The sequence below is a fragment of the Hyaena hyaena genome, unplaced genomic scaffold (genome assembly GCF_003009895.1).
Source record: "Hyaena hyaena isolate Hyena2069 unplaced genomic scaffold, ASM300989v1 scaffold_602, whole genome shotgun sequence".
Lineage (NCBI taxonomy): Eukaryota > Metazoa > Chordata > Mammalia > Carnivora > Hyaenidae > Hyaena > Hyaena hyaena.
In genome coordinates this window covers 95-23093 of record NW_024081229.1, presented here as the reverse complement: position 1 = coordinate 23093, position 22999 = coordinate 95, and the positions used below count along the sequence as shown (strand labels likewise).

Sequence of the window (22999 nt, the reverse complement as noted above, 5' to 3'; positions counted from 1 at the left end):
CATGTGCACACACATACACTGCATCACACACACCATGTACACATGCAAACAATCATATGCACTGCATCATACACACACACTCGGTCACACAAACATGCACCAAATCTCACACTAAACACACAAACAAAACCACACAATGCACTGCATCACATATTATGCACACACAACCACATATATGTGCATTGCATCATACACATCATGCACACATGCAGTCGTGCACTGCATCTTACACCACACGCGCGCGCACATTGCATCACACACCATGTAGCTTCACACACAAACATGCACTGCACCGCACACATGCTGCACTTCTTACACAGACATGCCCTACACCTCATGTTAAACGCACACCAAACACCCCCATACACACCGCATCACACACACTACATTCACATACATACACACACACCTGCACTGCATCACACACCATACACACGCACGGACACATGCATCACATACACAGACTCACATATATACACTTGTGCTGCATCTCACACAACCACGTGCACACATGGGCACACACAGAATCAGAGGATTGTGCCAACACAGAAGCAAAGGCCTGTGTTTGAGAAGTCCCAGTTGCAATGACAGTGGGTGCTGCCCCAGGCCTGGATAGCACAGATGGTGAAGCATCAGGGCACCCGGTACCTGTGGCATCTTTACTTTAATGAACAGTGGTTCAGGTCCTGCTGAAACTTTTGGAGTCTTTTGAGAGTGGCCCTGCGTCAAGAACTCATATGTGCTCAACTTCTTGGACACTAGAAAGGGGAAAGGATGAAACGGGCAGTTACAATTATGCAACTGGGCAAGTGGTCTTCAGGCCATGACCCAGCCTTTCAGGGACCCTGCAGGATGCCAGCAGCTGCCTACTAGCCTGGATCATGGGGGGCTGCTGCACGGCCACTCCGGGGCCCCTCTGGTCTGTGGGCGGTGGGCTGCAGCTTGTCACAGCCCGGAGGCTGCTGGGCACCCACCTCATCCCAGGACCTGCCTCACAGGCCCGCAAAGCCAGTGTGGACCCAGACACTGGCTCTGGCACTGTAGCAGAAGCACCACGGGTCACTGAAAGGGCATCTGAGACCTGTGTCTGTCAATAGACAGCACCGTCCATGAAACGGGTTCTGTGCCTGTTTCAGCATGTGCTTCAGCAGAAGCGCCAAACCTCCCATTTCTCTTTCCCCAAAACCAACAAACACAAGGACAGATGGTTCCTAATTATTTCTGGAAATCGAGAAGGGCCACCCACAGAAGCCTATTTGCAGCTCTAGGAGCAGACGGAGGGTGACCTCTCCACACCCCCAGTGGAGCCAGTCCCTGTCCCTGGGTGGTTTGTTCAAGCACATCTGTGTTTGCTGTGGCTTTCTGATGAACCGCACCTGGCTCTTGCTACCTTCATCCACCTCCCTCAGAACTTGCCTTTGTTAAGCCACAAAATTGCACCAGGTCACATGCTCGTGAAAACACTCATTCTCTTGCAGGGATTTGCATGGGTACCATCGCCATCAGATGGCAAGTACACACTCACCCTCATTTTTGTGTATATGCTTTCATCTCATGGTAAAGGAGGAGCTGTGGCAGGGGAGGGAGGCCAGAGTGCGGTGCGCACTGAAGGAGTGTCCAGCGTGTTCCTTCCAGTGACACTAGGCACCAACAAAGCAGCCCAGGGCCGCTGGCCTGGGACGCTCTCTGCCCCGCTTGTGTAGAGCTGGCTTTCCCCACCCTGCTGCTGGTACCCCCACATCTGTGCATTTCCCTTGGAGGTCTTGCCATCACCAATGCTGTACTTCGCTCATGCTGCAGCCTCGTCTGGATGTCATTCACCCAAACTTCAAGATGAGGTATCCAGCTTCCAGCAGCTTCTTACGGGGGCCCCAGCACCCCCCCAACCTCAGGGTGTTTGTTTAGCGCCATCCCCTGGAGAGCAGTACCAAGGTACCAGTGCCTTGCAGAAGAAGTGGGGGTGGGCATCACTTCTGTGACTGGGCTATGAAGGCTGGCTCTGCCTTTCTGCTGCCCGATGCTCTCTCTTGCTGGGGTGCCCACGGTGGCAGGAGGCACTGGCCAATGACTCATGGGGAAGTGAGGCCAGGAACCGGCCTGCCAATACCCTGGTAATGAGCCTAGATGTGAGTTCCAGTCGGATGAGACCACAGCCCTCCTCACACCTGGTGGATGCCTTACGGCAAAGCAGGGCCTGTGGAGCTGGCTAGGCTGTGCTGAGCCCAGGAGCTACAAAAACTGCCAGGTAATGACTGTTATTTCAAGCAGAATAAGCTGACTATAAATAATAGTTAATATCCCAACTTTGTCTGGAAGTCTGTGCTTTGCTGTCTAAATACTCTGAAAGTGACACCATGAACCCTCACCTCAGTTCATGCACCCAAGGTGAGTGTGGAACCCTCACCCTCCGGATTGCCTAGGTTAGAGACCTGTGGTCCCTGTCCCTGGATCTCCCATTGGCTGACTATCCCGTGGACCTGTTCTCCAGTATCACACCCATCCATCCTGAGTGGCTGCAGTGGACTTCTGGACCTGCCCACCCTGCCGCCTATCAGCTGTCATGCACGCTGCCGCTGGGGGACTGCTCCCAAGTCCACCCTTGTCCCCACTGGGCAGTGTGTGGAAGCCTTAGGAAGGGCCTGGGCTACCGGCCTCTGGCTCCAGGTGCTGATTTGGGCCCTGAGGACACCCCCTGTGCCAGACCAGCTCCAGCAGCCACAGAGAGAGCCCTGCTGCTGCCCTCTCCCTTGCAGAGGCTGCAAAGAGAATTCGTGCCCTCCCACGTGCAGGGCAATGGTGGAGCCTGCTGTACGCAGCACTTCATGGCCTCCAGGAAATGGCCGGTGTCCCTGCAGCGAGGTGGGTCAGCAGATACCCTGTCCCTGGCTCATTGTTTTTCATTGTTAAGATTTGGTGCTTCTCTAAATCCCCTGCTCTTTTTTAATAGTGCCTGTTCTTGCCTTACACATTCTACCCCCCCTTCTCTAACTTATTCCTAGTCACTCTCGTGTCTTCCACAGGCCTCAGAGCAGAATTAGCCCTGCTGTCCCTCTAGAGGTGTCTCTTCCTGTCCTATGACTTGTCCAGTGTGCTCTTCCCCAGAAGGGGACAGCAGATCTTGTCTTGGGACACGTGGGAACGCAAGGCACAAACACCAGAGTGGGGTCCAGGACACATACTTAAGTAGACGTGGAAGATAAGCAGGTGTCCAAGCATCACGAGGCTGAAGATCGATAACAACAGCACGAAGAGCCCAATGCCCAGGACCCCCAGGGTCTTCGTCTTTACGGGGAACAGGGGCAGGAACAGCAGCCAAGTGTTGGCATCAGAGATGTCTGCGGAGGCAAGGGAGACACGTGTGCGCCCAGCACCTGGGGCGTGGCCAGCCTCTCCTCTGGGGAGCATGCTCTGAAATGGGGGAGGGTCGGCAGACGGAGGAAGCCCCTTCCCGCCAGGGTGTGTGCCCTACACCTCACCCAGGTGCCCCTGTGGCCCCCTGACCAAGGCAGGTATCACAGCCCCACTTGACATGTCTGCAAGGTGAGGCTGGGAGAGGATAACTAAGTGTCCAGGTGGCAGAGCCTGACCCCCTGTCTGGCCCAACACCCACCGTATTGCAGGCCACGCCACTGTGCTGGGCCCTCCCTGTTCTAAACCAGCTACCCTCACAGGGAGCTGCAAGGTGGTGGCCTACACCGTGGGCAACTCCAGGACCTGGTCCTCTGGGCCCCTGGGGACGCTGACACGTCCAAACTGAAGTGTGAGGAAAGCACTGAGGGATCTGCAGGCAGGCCCATGGAGACAGAATTCCAGCTGGAAGGCACCCACCCCTCATGGAGACCAGGAAGTACAGACTCCAGGCCCCTCTGTGGCACGGAAGGTGGCTACAGGCCCGCTGTGCTGTGTGGCTGTGGGCCTCAGGGACTGCGGCATAGGGAGCGTGAGGCTGGCTGCACCATGGTGTGGCCGGCACACGCTTGTCCCCTGAGCTGGTGACGTCTCAGTGAATTCCCACCGATGAGAGCAAAGCACCCCAGGGAACTGGCAGTTAAACCGCCCCACAGAATCTTCTAGAACAGCAAACGCAGGAGACTGCCTCAGTCATCAGGCATCATGTGCAGCGGGACCACGACAGTTCCAGCACCACAAGTCCCAGAGAAGCACCTGCCGGGGCCACGCTGCCCTCTGTCCTGACACTGCATGACAGCAGGAGCCCCGCCGATGTCCATGCTGGGAGGAAGTAAGGACACGTGCTGCAGAACTTGGGAGTGCAGAGTTGCCTCTTACCACGTGCAAGCCACATTTCGGAGTGTGTGGGGGCCACGAGAGGCCCTGTGAGCAGGAAGGCCTTCACAGGGAAGCCATAGCACCCACCCATGACTGCTCTGGAGGGAGCAGGCACCACCAGCCTCTCTGCTCAGGCTGCGTGTGTGCACCGTCAGGAAGGGTGGCAGGTGGGGCCTCATGCTGCTGGGTGGGGCCTGGTCTCACTGAGACCCCCACTATTCCCTTTTATCATGGAAATAGCCAGGATGCACTTCAGAGTAGTGCTGGTTAGATGGTCCATCCCACAAGGGATGGGATCGTCCATCCCAAGTGCAGTGTGGGCCTGGGGGTGAAAGTGCACAGGGCGGGGTGCCCCTCCAGGAAGAGGGTCAGCTGTGACATGCTCACAGCTCAGAGAGGCCTGGGCTGAGAAAGGAAGCTTTGCTCTGCACCCTGAGGGCTGACATCCCCAAACACTCAGGACAGACACAGGAGGTGCTCCGCCTGGGGTCCTCCCTGCATCAGCTCCCTGCATCAGTTTCCAGGGCTGCCATGACCGATGGCCACAGACCAGGCGGTTTCAACAACAGAGATGGAGCCCCAAAGTCAGGGTGTTGCAGGGCCCTTCTCCCTCCAAGGCCATAGGGGAGGATCCGTCCTTGAATCTTCCAGCTTTTGGGATCCGGGCAACACTGGGCTTGTGGCCGTGTCCCTCTAGTCTCTTCTAAGGGTATTTTCACTACCTCTAGGACCCCACACATTCCTGGGTAACCCATCATGATTGCGGGATCCTTCATCACATCTGGAAGGATTCTCTCCCCAAATAAGGTCACAGTCACAGGCCTGGGGGTGAGGTGATGGACAGAACTTCGAGGCCACATCCAGCCCCAATCTGTCCCCAAGGCCAGGCTCCTGGAGCCACTCAGCAGAGACCTGCAGTCACATGCCATCCACAACCTTTCTCAGGCAGCCCTCCCTCCTGTCCCATGCTGCTCCCTGCCGTGACCAATGGCTGCGTGTCGGGCACGGGTCCCTGAACCTGCATACTGGTGCCTGGGGGACTGCTGCCCTCCTTCCCATAACCATGGCTCACCCATCTGGGAGCAGGCCAGGCCGACACCCTACAGAAGGAGAGCTTTACCCAAAATACAGCTGGAGGGAGAAGCTGATGCCACGAGTGACCTGAGAAAAAGCCCCAACTGAGAGGAGCCATCCCATACTTCCGAACATACTTTTGTAGTGGGGGTGCGTGCGCAGCTGTGCCGGGTTGATGAAGAACTGGATGAAAATGAACAGCAGGATGGTGATCAGGCAGAGCAGGCTGATGGAGGAAGAGACCAAGGAGCTGAAGAAATACCTGTGGGAGAGGCAGGGCCAGGCTCAGGTCTGGGGGTTGGGGGGATGTGCTTGCCAGCTCAGGGTGTCCCTGACCCTGAGCCCAAGGCCCATCCTTCTTCCGGTCTTCTGTTGCCTGAGCTCTCCAGGGGACACCCTGAGGGCACCTCCAGTTTCTATGCCTGAAGGAGTAAAGATGAACTCCCCTTTTACCCCCCTGTGTCAGTGAGGAGGGTCCAGCCAGGCTCACAGGCAGGGACACAGAGCCTCTGTGTCAAGTGCAGGGCCACAGGCTCCTGCCACACCCACCACCGCTGCTCACCCAGTCTCCCGACACACTCACCACCACCGCTCACCCAGGCTCCCGCCACACTCACCACCGCTCACCCAGGCTCCCGCCCAGTCTGGGTGGGGTTCACCATCCCCTGCCCCGCCCCATGTTGCACAGAATACTGAGTGCTGTTCTTCCATCAAGAGGCACGGAAGCCTGGCCACTCGGGGAGTCCGGAGGGGCTGGGACAGGTGCCTGGCTGGCCAGCGGCCCACAGTGCATGTTCTCCACACACCCTCCCAGGGGCTGTGCACGCTTCTGTACACAAACGACATCTTGTGCTTTGGCATTAGAACAAAATCAGTCCTGTCCTCTTTCCTGTGCTCTGAAGGCACAGAATGATTTAAATCCATCCAACAATTAAATTCTGGTCCACAATTCTTGGAAGAAGCTTCTGCTGCAAGGTCTTCGTTTGGGCTTTCTGCTGTTGTGATATTAAAGAAAACTACATCTTTAATATTTTCTACCTTAATGTCCTTTCTTCAGCTTACAGTTATTTGATTCCATTATTCTTTTCCAGAACACCTTGAGGTTCTTTTTACACACATCTTTAGGCAGAGAGCTAAAACATGAGCGTCCTCAAAGGGTCAGGTGGATGTGGAGGGTGGCCCGGAGCTGCTCCTCTGTAGGGGAGTGGGGGCATGGGGGCTTCCAGGCACCCCAGGTCCCCAAGTCTCATTAGACTTTTCTAATCATGAGGCTTTGCATTTCATTCTGTTCGAAGCAGCAATGCTTTTCAGGCCTGAATAAGTGGAGCATTTCTCACATGGCCTTGAATGGACTGCACACCTCACAGAGCAGGATGCTCCATGACGGGGCTGCACAGAGCTCTACACTCCTTCACCAGGCTACACAGGGCGCGATGCTCCTTTACTGGGCTGCATGCTACATGCCTGCTGTGGGTGGAGGGGGAGCAGTGGGGCCCCTTTGAAGGACCACCAGCCGGCAAGGGCTGCTATGAACTAGCTGGGGGAGCATCTGAGACTTTCCTGGCCACTCACAGCCTGGGCCCTGGCACGTGGGGTCTTGGCCAAGCCCACAGGCCCTGCACCAAGCCTGTGCAGGGCTGAACACCTGCTCCCAGTGCAGCCTTGGCCCCCATCCTCTGTGCTCTGACTGCCTCCAGGGAGAAAGCGGCCAGGCCCGGGCCAGCAGGTAAGGACTAGTCAGCTCAGCCTGTGCCCCTTCAGGTGGGGCTGGGCCTCCACATTTGGGAGGGGCTCCAGGCCAACATGTTTCAGAGCCAAAAGGAGAACAGAAGGACGCTAAGGACCACTGTGCTGGGGACAGGACAGGACCCTTCTACCACCTGTGGCCCCCACCCACTTACTCATGAGGTCCCAGCCTGCAGACCCCCTTTCGTGAGGCCCTCGCCCCTCCCCACTCCTCTGTCCCCCTCCCTCCCTGACAGTCCCTTCAACCCTCCCCCCTTCAAGTGTCCCTGCCTCCCCCAGTCCTTTCACCCCTCCCTTGCCAAGTCCCACCTCCCCCTTCCCTAGCACCCTCCTCTCCCCGCCCAGAAGCTCACCCCTCCCCACTGCAAGGTCCCTCCTCCCTTACCCCTCCCTCCCCTGCAAACCCCTCACCCTTCTTCCCTGCTGGGTCTCCCTCTCCCTCCCCCAGTATTCTTCCCCTCCTTCCTAGACCTCCTCCCTGCAGACCCTCACCAGTAATTTCTGCTCCCCACACAGTTGTTCAGCCATTTGCAGTGGTGGTCAAAGTTCGATACACACTTGTTGCAGTAACTACAATGTTTGGCCTTCTTATTGCTGGAAGGAAGCATTCAGGATGAGCAGTCAGTTGGCAGTGTGTGCAGGAGGAAGACAGGGTCAGAGGGGAGAGAAAGGTGGCAGGGAAGACCAGGCCCCAGGCGGGTGCCTTCCCTAAGCCACGCCTGGAACGCAGAGGACCAGCTCCCACCCTGAGCCACAGGCCACACTGCCAAGCTGCTTGCTGAGCCCTCAGTGCCCAGGTGGGGCTCGGCGGGGAGCTGGGTCTCATCTGAGCCCCTAGATCGGTGAGGGGCCCTGCGTGTCTGAGGCACACTGCTTTTCCTTCAAAGAAAGTAGCACCAGTCAGCTGCACGGAATCGGAAAGGCCTGGGGAGGGCCCTGCCTGTGCACAGCGTGGGGAAGGGGGCAGGTCCACACGGCAGGGCAGCGCCCTCGGGTCCGCCTGCCCCCACACCCTGGGCACTCACACCGTGACTTGACACAGGTGGCAATACTGGTTCTGGATGACATGAGCGTGTTTAGTGCGGTCAAAAACAGGCAAAGGCTCTGCGTAGTTCCTGAGCCTCACAGCAGCCTCTGCCGGGTCGATGGAAACTGCAGTCAAGTGAACCACCAGATGGAAAAGGAAAAGCCCGCCAGTCACCTGGGCATGAGTGTCAAGGAACGTGCGACAAAGGTGCCCACTCTGGGTGGCTGCCCGTCAGCGCTGCGGGGGCTGTGCACCTGGCCAGGACACAGGACCCTGCACTCGCACCCCTGCAGCTGACAGAGCCCCCCCGTTTCTTCCCCCGTGAGGAAGTGAGTGTGCTGGATACAGGCTCTCCAACTAGATGCAGGACCCTGGAGGAGCCTGCTGGCATCCTGGGGGCATGGCCCCCATGCTTCAGCGAGGCAGCAAGGGAAGGCCCTGGGGGCCAGCGGCCACCACGCTGGGTACCAAGGTCATAGGGGTTCTTTGGGCAGCGGAGATGCTCAGAGCACGTGCATGAAGGAAGAAAGCATATCATCTAGCATGAAGGAGGGGAGCAGCGAGGGCTCACCCACCCAGTCTGCATGGTCTGTCTGGGTCTCGTCTTTTCTCTCCTCACCCCCAGGCCCCTCCAGCTCTCTGGCACCCACTCCAGCCATGGCACCCAGGGTAAAACCAGGCCCTGGGATCCCACCCTCCTCCTCCCCTTCGGGACCAACACACTGTCCACATGGAAACCAAACAGGAGAGGTGGAAGCCGCCTCCCTGTCAGTCCTACGCGGCGCCCCAGGACCGGGGCTGAGAGGGAGGGTTCAGGGTTCACAGCCTGGGCTCCAGCGTGTGGCAGGGAAATGACCCAGCCCGGCAGGCCGAGGCCACGGGTGCCCCGGGGTCTGCAGTGATTTGACAGTGGTGGGGGTCTCTGAGCAGGGGGCTGGCCACTGCTTAGTCCCACAGGAAGCCCCCGTGGGGTCTTCCTCAGGCCCTGCCAGCCTGGTTCATGGGCACGGCCCTGCCTCCACGGAGGCTCCGTAAGAAATATCCACAGTGCACTAGCCCGAGCGGGAGGTTGCTTCTGGCCAAAATCGCTCATTCCTCCCTTGCCCTCCAGTCTCCAGGTGGCAAGTGCAGACCCAGGGCTCAGGCTGCCAGATGATGACATGGAGGTGATGGAGACCCAGCCCTGCTGCTGGGGGAGGGGGCAGGAGGAGGGCAGCCGAGAAGGAGCCGAGGGCACAGAGTCAGCCCGGGCCAGGGGTGAGTGGAAGGTGGCTGAGAACCAGCTGGGCCCTGGGGGACCTGCACGGGGGACGGGACTGACCAGATCCCTCAGCGCCCCATAAGGGATGCGGTGACCCCAAGCCCATCCTGTGGCCACCGGACCCGCAGGGCTGGGTATGGCCTGAGCCTCATCTGCACTGCTGCCGAGCAGGGTGTGGGGCCAGGTCAGGCTCTGCTGTCACTGCTGGAGACACCCGCACGGTGCTGGCATGCGGTCCCTACACCTGCTCCCAGAAGCCTGCGGGTGCTGGCCAGAGACAAGCACTGTTTGTGTGGTTCCTGGGGAACAGGAGCAGGTCCTGCGCAGGGGGGTCTGGGGTCAGCAGGAAGGCCGGCAATGGGCCAGGTGTGGCCCCTTCCTTTGCTGCATTAGAAACAGGAGGGCAGGCTGCTGGGCAGGGACTGAGGCATGGGGCCCTTTGCCCCCATGACTACACTCAGCTCCAAAGGGAACACCACCAGGGAGGCAGTGTGGGGACAGTGTGGCCTGCGCTCTAGCCTCAGACTGGAAGCACCGAGGCCTCTGCCCTGAGCCTGTTTTTCCCCACATCCCAAGCCTGCAGGTGCTGTGGCCAGGCTGTCCCCAGAATGCACCCCTCAGGAACAGAGGGGCAGCCCCCTGCCATGTGGTAGGCAAGCCCCCTCAAGCGTAAACACAGGTTCAGGATGTCCTTCTAACCCCAGGTCACCCAGGGGAGTGATACAAGTGAGCCAAAGGCCACTGTATTTTGCCTGGCTGTTCACTCCGTCAGCCACTTGGCTGAGAAAAGTGTCAGTGGGTGGGCGCTACCCCAGGGCTCTGTCCTCACATTCAAACGGCCAGGTGATGGGTTTCTCACAGGTTGCAGAGAGTAACAAAAAACAAGAGGCACAGGGTAGGAGGTCTCTCACAGCAGGAGACCAGCCCCCCGCCCCCCCCCCCACGCCAAGGCCCCCTGCTGTGCCCTTATCGACAATCTGTTTGGTAAACACACAGAGATGCCAGCCCAGAACACACGCCATCTCGCCATCCCTCCTTCTGAGTCCTTCTGGTTCTGAGGCGGGAAGGGGAGAGGCACCCCCAGAGCTCCCACCACCTCCCACCAGCTCTGCAGTCACTAACCTAACCAGGGGCTCTGCCCGGCCACAGTGCCCTAGGACTAAGACCTGTCACACGAGAGGCCAGTCCCTCTGAGCAGGGGCTGGGCGGTGTGAGTGGCTGGCAGCTGAAGTCAGGCGGAAACCAGGGGTCTGCCTTCTCTGCTGTGTCTTCTGGAGGCTGCAACCTAGACCCTGCCCTCCCTCCCAGGGCAGCATTCCCTGCAGGCTCCGAAAGACATCTATGCTCCCCAGTGGCCAAGTGCTGCAGAGCCCACAGGGGATGGAAGCCACCCAGAACCTAGCACTTGGGGTCAGCCAAGGGCTCCTAGAGGAAAAGGTGTGCAAGTGGGCCTGGGGCACCCTCTGGGCCTGAAAGCAGGTGAGTGCTCAGAATGCTCCCTGGACAGAGAACACAAGGCAGCTTGAAAAGGCCCCAGAACAGTCTGAGCTGCAGTCAAGGGACAATGGAGACCATGAATTATAACCCAGAATGCAAGCAAACCCACAGTCAGGGACAGAGGTCAGGATACACACACGGGGCAGCTGGAGGCGGGGAGGAGGCCAGGACCCAGCCCTCCCCAGAGCCGGCCCCCCGCCTGCACTGAGGACCTCTGGCTCCGGAAGGAGAGTGCTCCCTCTACACGAGAACGTGAGCTCCGTGCACAGGAGGAAGGGTAGAACTGGTAGATGTTTCACAGTCGTGCGAGACCTCAGCAAGAGGGCAGTTCTGACCAGGACGCCGTGGGGACGGGTGCCAGTGGCCATTGTGCTGGGCCATAGAGAGGAGACTCATCACCACATGCAAACCATGAACCATGACTGGATTCTGGGTTTAAAAAAAACCCCAACAAAGCATGCCTTGGGGACAACTGGAGAAATTTTGAGATGGGATACCTACGAGGTTGTACAGTTTCTGCCCATCCTCTAGTCTGTGAAAGACACAAGATATGCAGGGTGACGTGGGACGCGTGATGCTGGCTTTGGAGGCCCCACCCAGCACCCCCAACCCTGAGCCACAGGCCTACAGGTGGGGCAGCTGTACCAGGCCCCATGCTGCTGGGTCAGACTAGCCCTCACCCTGAGATCCCCGCAGGAGGAGGCTGGCCAGATCAGGGGTACGTATGGTGCGGGGGAGCAGCAGGCTTGCATATCAGGCCATGGTGGATGCCCAGCCATGCCCTGGCCAACGCCCAGGGTCAGCCAGAGGTGATCCCCAGAGCACAGATGCACTGGTGGAACTGAGGTACCGATCCGCAGAGTAAAGTGTAAAGATGGAGCGAGCCTGGCGATGCCCACGTGGCAGGGAGAGGAACACAGAGCTGCCCCTTCCAGCTGCTCCTCCACAGGGCCTGCATGATAGTGCCACGTGTGTCCCCAGTGCCTATACAACTGGCCTGAAGTCGACTCTGGTGCCGTGTCTGGAGCCTCCTGTCAAGGCTGCCACAGGGTTCGCAGTCCCCACTGGGGCCTGTGCTGTGGCTGCCAGCAGCTGGAGAGCTCTCTTTCCAGCCTCTGCAACTCTAGGCCCTGCCAACACCTGGTAACATACTCGTATCTCAACAGGGGCCACGGTTATACTCAGTGTCTTCCCCGGAACCCTGGCGTGCCTCGCGCACCGGCCAGCCTGACCCAGCCCACTGTAGCCCTGCAGACAAGTGACACCCACACAGGGAACCCTGGTCCCTGAGACCGAATGACATGGAAATCCCTGGGAGTCAGCCTTCAGTCTCTGTGCCTTGTGACACCTTTGCAGCTCCTTCCTCTAGTCCAAGCTCCCTGCCCCACCCCACAGCCCCTCCACCAGGGCCCCCAGACGCACTATTCCAATGCAGATGGCAGGCGAGTAGCAGACACTCCTGAGCTTTCAGCCCGGATCCCACACCAGTGAGCCACACAGTGAACGGACATCAGGTTCCAGGCACCATGGCCATGGCAGGTGTTTGGGGCGAAGAGGGGAGAGTGGGGTCACAGAAGAGGGTGCGGACCTGCGGGTGACTCGGGTGTGGGGGACCGGCAGGCATGGCAGGGCCCTGAGCCAGATCTCAGGGAGGGCCTGCAGGGAGCCTCCCTGGGACAGCAGGCGCTGTTCCCACAGTAAAGGATACACCATAGGCGATGAAGTTCCAGTTAGGCGGCAGGAAGGGGATGAAGACGCCAAAGTTGGCCAGGGCAAAGATGAACACCATCGTCCAGGCCAATGCCTGGAAGGGGTGCAGGGGCCATGACCAGCCATTCACTCGAGACAGGTTGGAGACTGGAGCTCGTTTGTTCCTGGCTTCCAGCACGGCCTGTCTCTGGCTCCAGCCACACAAATCCATCTGCAAGACAGGAGGAGGGGCAGGCAGACATGGACTCCTGCATGGCCTGCGCGTCCGGGAGCACCCGGGGACTGCAGCCTGCGGCCTCTGGGGCCGAGGCGGGTGGGGGGGGGGGCCTCCCAGGAGAATCCAGGGGAGTCCTGCAGTCTGCCCAGGCCACAGCAGCGATGCAGCTCCACACACACTGTCCAGCACACCCCCAGTGGGGCATGGCCGTGGCCCCTTCTGGGGGTGAGTGCACAGATTCATCAGAAAACAGATCACATGCAGAGGAAGACCCACTTCAGGAGGAAGCTCTAATCCCCAGGGAAGCTGGAGAAAAGTGTGCAGGAAAAGCAGACCTATGGCCACGTGATCCTTTTATTTGCTGAAATCCTCAGGGAATTTCCTGCAAGTTTCCCTCGAGGACAGAACAAGACATCACGCCCCCAGAGAGTTCTGTTGTTCTTGCTGCAGAACAAAGGCCTGCTGACCAAGGGGCTTCTGGGGCCTCTGGGTGCTCTGGGGTCAACCAGGTCGAGCTGAGGGGCTGGGAGCATCCCATGTGGAAGGCAAGGCCAGCATACTGGGGTTTGGGCACACAAAAGCACCCTGTGTTACAACATGATTCCCCAGTGAAAACAACATTCAGATGGAAACACTTGCCAATGGAGAGGATGCCTCCCAAAATGAAATTCCACCAACAGGGAGGTGGGCTCTAGGGCACAATCACAGACCTCAGCACAGGGAGGCGAAGCAGGGGCATGGGAGGAAACAGAAGGGGCATGGAGGGTGGCAGCAGAGACAACTGGCTTTGGAGTGAGTGAGGGGGTGTGGCGAGGACACAAGGGCGTGGGGAGGGCGTGGGGAGGGCGTGCGTCCACCCAGGAGCCTGCTGTGCCAGCCATGACGGGACACGTTCCATGGGGCTTCCCAGGATGGAAATGGCATCACTGACAACGTGTGGAAATGCTGAGGTTGCAGCTGGCATTGGATTTTGTGAAATTTGAAAGAGAACAAGTTTTCAAGCTCTGAAACTAGTTTGAACCTGAACAGACCCAGCCAAATTGTCATTGGAACACAAGGCTGAGTGTGCAGACGCAGGGGCATGACTTCAGCGCTCCTCAGAGGTCCCTGGATGCTTCCCTGCATTCGATGTGGCACCGAGGGCAACACTGCGCAGGGCATGAGTGAATCCTCAGTTGCCACGGCGGGACCACATCTGCATGAGTGTGAGGTCACAATCACATGCGGCCCAAGCGGTGGTGGTGGGCAGCGCATACTTACCCACAGTCACCGTGAGCCAGCGTGGAGGGCACTGCCAAAGTCGGGCTCCCGCGGGCTCCGTGGTCGTGTGGACTCTTGCAAGACCGGGGGTCTGGAGAGAGAAGATGCAGCTGGCAGCGGGGTGGCAGCCTCGTTCCTGCCCCTCACAGGCGCACGTGCTCAGCTCGCACAACTGCTCGGTTCTTCTAGTTCAGTTCTTGTCTCTCAGAAGCTCCCAGAAGCTCTCGCCAGGACAAATATACAGTTCCAAACAAATGCACAAGCTCCTGCCTCCTGCCAGGACCAGACAGCAGTTAATGAGGGCTCCAAGTGTGCATGAGACGCCTGTGCAGACATACCTGTCCACACGTTCACACTCCACGCGTGCAACAGGCATGCGCATGCAAGACACCACACATGTGATAAGCCACCCACTCATACACCGTACATACTGGACACAAACACGCAACACACACAGCACAGACACATAAACATCCACCACACTCACACATACACACGACACACCACATAGACATAAAGCATATATACAACACACACACAGGATGCACAAACACATGCACATATCACACACATGCACAGCACACACACCGCCCTAGATCTGTGTCTCTGCCCCTCCCCCAACTAATGGCCATCTCTTGCCTTTCAAGCCCGTGCTGGCCTCTCTCCCTAGACAACCTCCCTGACACCCCCACCAGGTCTGATCCAGGCCCTCGTCTACTCCTTCTGCAAATGCTGGGACTCAGGCCGTGGGAAGGGAAACTCATGATCTCCCTCCTGGGCAGGCTCGGTGGGGCCTGGGTCCCCTCTCACCCCAAGCTCGGTTCCTGACGTCACATCCACCTCCCCAACACAAACACGGCTGACGTTCGGGAGCTCCACGCAGAGGCCACCGCACTGGCCAGTGTGGCTGTGGGCAGAGGCAGGCATTGTAACCGCTGACCCTGCCCACCAGGGCCGTCTGCAGGATGGATGCCACCATGCCATGCTCCCCAGGACAGGGTGTCCTGGGCCACCTGCGTGTTCATGATATTGCAGCCTGGCAAACGTGACCTTCAGAACTCTGACACAGGTCAGCCCCAAAATCATTGTTCTGCTCTGTGTCCTGCTTAGGATGTGTAGAGTTTACACTTCTAAGTTCTCTGGTCACAGTAGAAGCAGGAGACACCTACCACCTGGGAGACAGAACCTGCTCCACTTCCTTCCTGGTCAGAGTCCAGGCAGGACAGAAAAGCACAGGCTTGCTGGGCCCGGGCCTAACTGAGGAGTAACAAACCCAGTTGCTGTGGCAACAATAGAACCCAAAGCACCTCATAAAGCTGGGTCGGCCCTGCGCCGGGGCCCCCGGGGCCAGCGGGGCCAGGGTAGGCACAGCAGGCACAGCCTGCAGAGAAGATGCGGGGCCCCCAGACAGGCCGGGTGGCAGGCGGCACCCGCAGGCTGCCCATGGCAGCGCCCCCCCCCCGCCCCGAGGAACCAGTGGTGTGTCCTGGCCCCTAAGCTCCTGCTTGGGCCAGTGTTCCTTGTGACAACTGTCCCACTGGTGGACTCTGCCCTGGAAGCCCAGACCTGAGCACTCCTTCCAGGTCAGGTCAGACACCACCGCCTTGAGCCTGTCCCCTCAGAGGTCACAGAAAGGCCATGGTGGCAGGGAAAATGTCACTAAAAGGCCAAAAAAGAGGCAGGGGTGAGGGGCATGTGCACACTGCACTCGGAAGAGTCTTTCCCAGGGACGGCTCAGCATCGACACCCCATTTCCCGGTCTCTCCCCTCAGGGTCTCAGCTATCAAGTGCAGGAGTTTTCCAAGGCCCCCACTCAGCCATCTCAGATCCCGTTCCCCTCCTAAGTCTGGGCACAGCGTGAGCTCTGCTGCCCCTGGCACCAGACAGCTCCCTGGGGTACCTGCTCTAGCGTCCCGCGTGCACGGAGTGCGGCCCTGCTGCCCAGCACCTGCAGTGGCCAGGTGTCTGCCTCCCACCGGGCAGCTGGGAGAGGCCCAAGACAAAGACAGACGGGTGGATTACGAGGCCACTGGGCAGGGGGCAGGGACCAGCTTGGAGGGAAGGCTGTGTCACCAACACATGGTCAAGAGCACCCTACTGGAGAGCCAGGAGACCTCTCTGCTGGGCTGGGGCTGGGCCACGTGGCTAGTACCGAGGCTGACCTGTGGTCTGGGTCAGTCCAGGTCCATCCAGCCTGCTTACCTGGGCTTCCACATTCTCAACACGCACCCTTTGGCCCCACATGCCATGCTGAGATCTCCAGGAGCAAAGCGTCCATGGAGGTAACAGGCACACTGATCCTGGCAGCCCTGTCTGACCACAGGCGGGCAGCAGGAGATGGGGCCTGGGATGTGAGGTGTGCTGGAGAACGAGGGTGGTAGAGGTCGGTCACCGGACAAGGGGAGAGGAGAGACTGGCTGCCGCCTATGTGCCCTGCACACCAGGAAGTGCCCATGGCAGCCCCGAGCTGGCAGCAGAGCTCTGTGTGCCAACCTCCACCTAGAGCCACATTCCAGTGATGTAGGAGCCAAGGACTCCTGGGCCCAGTCCTGCCGTCCACCACTGTCCACAGCGCGCCCCCAGAGACCCAGGGCAGACCACAGGCTGCCTGAACAGGAACTCAGACCCCCCAAGAACATTGCCGTCGGCACAGCAGAGGCTGCAGACGGAGACGCCGGTGACTGAACACAGTTGGGGGCAGGGCACCCGCCAGAGTGCAGGTCTCCCACGGTGCACTCACCTCTGAGGCCACGTCTGACACAGAATGCTAGCTAGGCAGTGAGGCCACCACTCCCACCGGCAGAGCTCAAGCTGCGGGAAAGCACAGTCTTTACAGCACTTGAAGGGTCCATTCGGTACATGGAGACACAACGTCTCGGCCGCCTGCACAGAACGTGTCTCCCCAGGTGCACCTGTGTGCAGGCTGCCGGCCCCTCACCGGGGCTTCTTCTCAGGCCTGTGACCTCAGCACCTGGTGCCCTGCCACCGCAGGAGGCCACCGGGGAGTGGCGCAGGGGCGGCACTACCCCAGGGCCCCCCAAGTCTGCGGGCGGTGGGGTCCCCTGGCTGACCGGGAGCCGCGGTGACCTCAGCCACTCACACCCATGAGAAATGAGCCTCCAAAGAGACCACTTTGCTCCATGAGAATAACTTCAGAAGCTACATTCACCATAAAAGCCCTAAGAAACAGACCTAAAACCAGAGCCATAACCCCGCCCCGGGCAACCAGGACCTCTACCCACGAACGGCTGCAGGCCCAGAAAGCCTAACGGGACAAACGTCCTGTTGGCCCCACTCTGCAACCCACTCTCGTCCCCAAATGGCAGCCTGGTCCTCCCTTCCCTCAACACAAACACGCCCATATTTCTAAGGCTCACAGAGCAATCCCGTACTTGATCCATAACCTGCCGGACAGGAAGGTCACTCACAAGCTCTGCTCTGAGCCCGCCTGCAGCCCCACGGTGCACACATCTAAACACACCACCCCCGAGGGGTCAGGACCGGGGTGCGGTGGGCAGGGATGTCAGGAACGAGTCCGAGGGCGGGATAGGCAGGTGCTGGCACTCACACGCACACACACATGCACTGACACACACACACTGACACATATGCCCACACGTGCACTGACACGAATCTGCATGCACGCTCACATGCTCACATGTGCACTGGCACAAATGTGCACATGCAGACGTGTACACCAGACTCAATGTGTGCACATGTGTGCTCACACATACGCTCACACATGCACTGGCACAAAGGCACACATGTGCAACATGATCACACGTGCTCACATTTACAGACATAAATGTGCATGCTCACATGCCACATGTGCACTTCTGTGCACGAGCACAGATGCACGTACAAGACTGCACAAGTGTGCACACTCACACGTGCTCACACTCTCCCTCACTGGTCTTGTTCTGAGTGTGGATTCCAGAAGAAAAGAGTAGCAAGATGAATCCGCCTCATCCAGCACTCCGCCCAGACAGCCCCACTCCCTGGAAAGTCCACAGTGTGGTTGAGGTGCTGTGGCTCGGCTGTGCAGTCCATGGCTGGCACATGGCCCCTGAGGCTCTGAGGGACACTCCCCCTCACTACCCACCTGCCAAGTTACTCTGACCACCCAAAGCATCTGTGGGTTTTTTAAAAAAATTTTTTTTGGTTTATTTATTTTTGAGACAGAGAGAGTCAGAGCATGAGTGGGGAAGGGGCAGAGAGAGAGGGAGGCACAGAATCTGAAACAGGCTCCAGGTTCTGAGCACAGAACCCGATGTGGGGCTTGAACCCAGGGACTGCGAGGTCATGCCCTGAGCTGAAGTTGGACACCTAGCCAACTGAGCCACCCAGCCGCCCCACATCTGTCGGTTTTGACTGGGATCCTACCAGCTTCCTGGGGCAGCCGGCACAGGGAGGCAATCCAAGCCCCAGGTCCCCCTTTCGTGGCTGTGACACACCCAAGAAGGAGCAGCCTGAGTCCTGGTGGGGCCCATGGCAACAGCAGGGCATCCTTGGGCCCGTATTTACACGCTTTAAGTGTGACATCCTCAGAAACCCCATGCTGAGGGGTTGGCCAGATGTAAGAGGCCACATCCTGTATGATTCCACTTAAACGAGATGCTCAGAACAGGAAAACCCATACATGTCAAAAGCAGAGTAGGTTGCCAGGGGCTCTGGAAAGGACTGAGGGTGGCTGCTAAAGGGGGTGGGATTTTCTTTTGATGGTGACGGAGATGTTCTGAATTCAACACACGTGGTGACAGCAGAACACTGTGAATCTACCAAATATCTTAGAAAGCTGCCCAAAATGGAACACTTTGAAAAATTCTAAAAACCTCAAAGACAAAAAAGCTACATCCGTGGCCCATGGGAGAATATCAAACAATTGAACACACAAATATTGGGCTCACCCCTAGATAATGTTTGTTTGTGTATGTTTGGGGGAGGGAGGGGGATATGTTTAGAAAACAATGGCCAAATGGTGTCTAAACATGATGCACATAAACCACAAAAGAGAGAACCCAAGGAGAAACAGACAAATCCACCAATAGTTTGGTCATGACTCTCTCAGGCAACAGTACAGTAGACCGTCAGCAAGAGCAGCAGGCATCGGGCCTTGCGGGCAGAGTGACTCGGACACCCATGTAGGCCAGTCCCCAAAAGACCACGTAAAGTAAGAGCCGTAAATTTAAGACTGAAACTGTGACTCAGGACAATATTCAGTACAGGAGTGAATTCACCTTGAAAGAGAGGCATCTAATATGAAAGGAAGATTATGAAGACATAAAACCACTTTCTATGTCACACATGAAGAGCAAACAGCCCTGTCCTCGTGCTCCCCTTTCTCGAATTACCAAAAGTGACCTGCTTGAAAGTCTGATGGTCAATTTCTGGGCTAGTGCTTTACACAGGGATGTTTTTTCAGTTCCCGGAGGACCTGTAACGAAACCAAGCGATGTGTTTTTAAGTCAGTGTGGTAACAAATTCCTTAAAGCAACAGTAGTTGCGTTATCCGCAGCACACAAACCGAGCAGAGCTCAGAGCTCCGAATGCTATCACCCCAAGGACTGCTGGGTAGCTCGCAAAGAAGTCTGCTAGCAGCGCATGTGCTATAAAATATTAACAACATGCTTCACGAGGCTCTCCTTTTTCTCCCAGTTGACCTCAGCCCGTGTTTCTGCTCTCAGCTTCCATGACCCAACACGGCATCGCCCCCCGGCCTGTGCATCCCCTCAGCGTCCAGAGTGAGCACATTTCCTGGTCTCCGTCCGCACTGACACCCTCCCTGTCCCCACACATCCTCTATAAAACCCACTCGCTAAGGCACCTTGTGAAAGGCCAAACAGCTTCCATGAGAAGCATCTGGACTAAGGCACTGAAGTCTGCCATTTCTGCAGCGCACAGCATCCCCGGCTTTCACTGCCGCCCACATTGAACCAGAAGAGCAGCTGGCGAGGCCCTGCTCATACAGCCCCCTGGCCCACGTGCCACCGAGCAGGACGCCGGGCAGTAGCTGAGACGGCCAATGTGGAGGGACAAACGCATCTATCAGAAAACGCAGACACTTTCACATCTGATTTTCTACAGGCATTCTGGATAATTAAAGAAGAAATACGTAACCAATTCTAAATGGGAAACACTTTATTTCACTAATCAAAATACCTACTCACTGCGTACTTAGAACCCAGTATCAGGACAATATGGTGACAATATCTGCTGTTTAAAAGCACTGTTTCAGAGGTGCCTGGGTGGCTCAGTTAAGCATCTGAACCTTTATTTTGGCTCAGGCCATGATCTCAGTTTGTGAGATTGAGCCATGAGTCGGGCTCTGTGCTGATAGCACAGGGCCTTTTTGGGATTCTCTGTCTCCCTCTTTCTCTGCCCTTCCCCCATGTGTGTACTCTGTCAAAACAAATAAAATCTTTTTAAAAAGACACCTTTTTAAGACTCCACAGAAGCATATAATCTTAACTGATCTGAGAAGCTAATTACTCTGCATTCCTACCTCACTATTATTTGGGCATTCTCTCGATTTCTTTCTAACCAGTAACATCAAGAAAAAATCCAATGTTCTCCTCAGAAGATTCAGGCAGAATTTCAGTGAAGCACGATGTTGCAGTTTAAGGTCACAAAGCGAAGCTCCAGGAACACTACAAAAATGTGAGGCTGTTTCTGTCCTAAGGAATGTACGATTACTTAGGGGGAATTAGGTAGTTATTTGAAGAGTTTAATAACAATGTAGAAAGGTCACAATGCAGAGACCAGGCAGCTGCTGAGTGAAGGGTCAGGTGACAGATGCCCAGAGTAACATGAGCTGGAGTGGCTTCTCAGGGAGGGGACCTTCGAGGACAGCTCTGGCTGCATCAGAACTGTAACTCCTCGAAGGCCAACGGGACAAGTAAAAAGCTTAACTTCAACAGTTTATCTGGTTAAATAAAGAAAACCTCACATGCTCCTACCATGAAGCAGCACCACCCTGTTCCAGGCGATGAGATTGCTGTTGATGCCTTCTTGTCTGAAAATAGTAAGGCTGTCATCACATCATCGAGGAGCTGAGCAAAGAAAGGTAAAATGCGGATAAAGGTACAGACAAGGCAAAGGTTCCAAACAGAGGTGCTGCTGGAGCCGGTGCCCGAGGAGAGGGGACAGGCACCAACCACCCCTCAGAGACTGCTGGCACCAAGTGCCGGGTACCTCACAGGCTTTCATTTTGGAAGAAACTCAGAACGTACGTGGCCAGATTGGCTGCTGCTACTCTAACTGTACAGACACAGAGGACCCACAAAAGGACTAGACTTAGCAAGGGATGAGTGGGCCCCTCCCTCTGGGATCACACAGCAGCGGGCAAGCCACAGCACATTCACTCAGGACAACAGCCTGGGCTGTGGTCACGCAGCCTGCGGCGGTGTGGGGATGGACTTCTGGCATCCCCCACAGCATGGGGGACCCTTCCCCTTGAAAGGGGGTTCAGACGAGCCAGTGCTTGCTCGGACCTGCCCACCTGCTCTGTCTGCCCCTCGGCCCTGCCTCCTCATCCCAAGGGGTTAAGAGCACAATGCAGTGAAAGCTCTCCTTCCATTCTGCACCTCCCCTCCCTCCCCCACGGGACAGGTATCTGGGACATGGGCTTCCAGGAGCCTGAAAAGTTCCCCAAAGCCTGTTTGACTCATCGGGCTCCAAGATGCTGGAGAGCAACACAATACTGACCCCACCTCAAACAACCGGACCTTCTTGCAAAATAACACAGCAACTTACATGAGACTGGACCTCCACCTCGTATGCCAGGCTGTCCCAAAGCCCGTGGAATTCAGCTGGGACAGAGGAAAACAAAATCCCAATTTTAGGAAAGCAAGCACTACACTGATCTGTGAGGTCTGCCCTGAGCCACTGACACTCTCTATGTTACCACATATAACTTGCTGAATGTCTCATTACTGGGAAGTTAAATTTTTGAATTTTTTCTTAAAAGTTTACTTTTTCTTTAAAGAAAAATATCTGGCAGCACACAGCTTTCAACAGACAATTAAATGGAGTACGGGGTCACTTTCTTGTCATGTGACCATACACAAGTATCTGCTGTGGACCGTGCTCTGCCACAAGCACAGAGCCTGCCCCATCGCTCTCTGCACCAGCCAGCGGGTGGGGGCTGGGCAGGTCTGGGCTGGCAGTCAGGACACCAGACGGAATTGCTGAAGACTCCACCTGCTGGAACCATGGCAGAGTCCACAGGGAAGCCCGAATAAGGCAGGCGGAAGGGTGGTCCCGGCAGGTGATGACCAACTGGGAAGGAAAGAACACCTCCAGATTCACAGCACCATCTCTGAGGGACCCTCCTGAAGGAACACAGTCTTACGGTGGATTTCCTACTTTTACCTTGTAACATGCCCTCCATTCCACAAGAAATAAAACACCCTGAAAACCTACAAAAGCTATGGATGAATACAATCTCCCTGGCTAACTGACTTGGAGAGCTCAAGCCTCTGACCGACCCCTGATGTCATGTCCCGGGTTCGCCACCACCCACAATGCCTATGCTCCTGTGGGCAGAACCCAGTGACTCACTGCCGTGATGTTCTCAGGCTCCTCCTACAGGGTCTCACTGCTGGGGCCACCGTCATTCAGCTGGAAGATGTAAATGTAATCGTACACGCACCCAAGTAGATGGGCTGTGATGAGAAGGAAAGCCAAAATAAACTCACACAGACTGAAAATAACTCCATTCCCAATTCTAGCTACAAAGATTAGACTGTACATTCAAAAAATTAAAATTGAATACACAGAATGTTAGAAACTAGTTCTTAAATTAGATAAAGAAGCTGTTATATTCAGATTCAGTATCAACTCTTTTTTTTTAATGTTTTATTTATTTCTAGGAGAGAGAGAGACAGCGTGAGCAGGGGAAGGTCAGAGAGAGAGGGAGTCT

At 56.8% G+C, this 22999-nt stretch overlaps 1 protein-coding gene across 8 annotated transcripts in view; it reads right to left on the bottom strand.

The window, feature by feature from the left end:
* LOC120248584 (palmitoyltransferase ZDHHC11-like) overlaps positions 1-22741 on the bottom strand; it is a 43941-nt gene extending 21200 nt beyond the window's left edge. For 5 of the 8 annotated variants that reach the window (XM_039256973.1, XM_039256969.1, XM_039256972.1 and 2 more), the window contains exons 1-9: positions 22639-22741; positions 21832-21887; positions 21036-21128; positions 12601-12813; positions 8133-8308; positions 7600-7701; positions 5499-5623; positions 3180-3335; positions 649-758 (exon numbers count right to left, since the gene is read on the bottom strand). In XM_039256973.1, coding sequence (XP_039112904.1) covers positions 649-758; positions 3180-3335; positions 5499-5623; positions 7600-7701; positions 8133-8308; positions 12601-12813; positions 21036-21113 — 960 coding nt within the window. In that variant the 5' untranslated portion in view covers positions 21114-21128; positions 21832-21887; positions 22639-22741. Of the gene's footprint in view, positions 1-648; positions 759-3179; positions 3336-5498; positions 5624-7599; positions 7702-8132; positions 8309-12600; positions 12814-14079; positions 14353-21035; positions 21129-21831; positions 21888-22638 lie in introns of those variants that run through there. The other 3 variants (XM_039256976.1, XM_039256974.1, XM_039256975.1) reach the window with 3 other exon arrangements.
* Between the last annotated feature and the right edge of the window lie 258 nt (positions 22742-22999).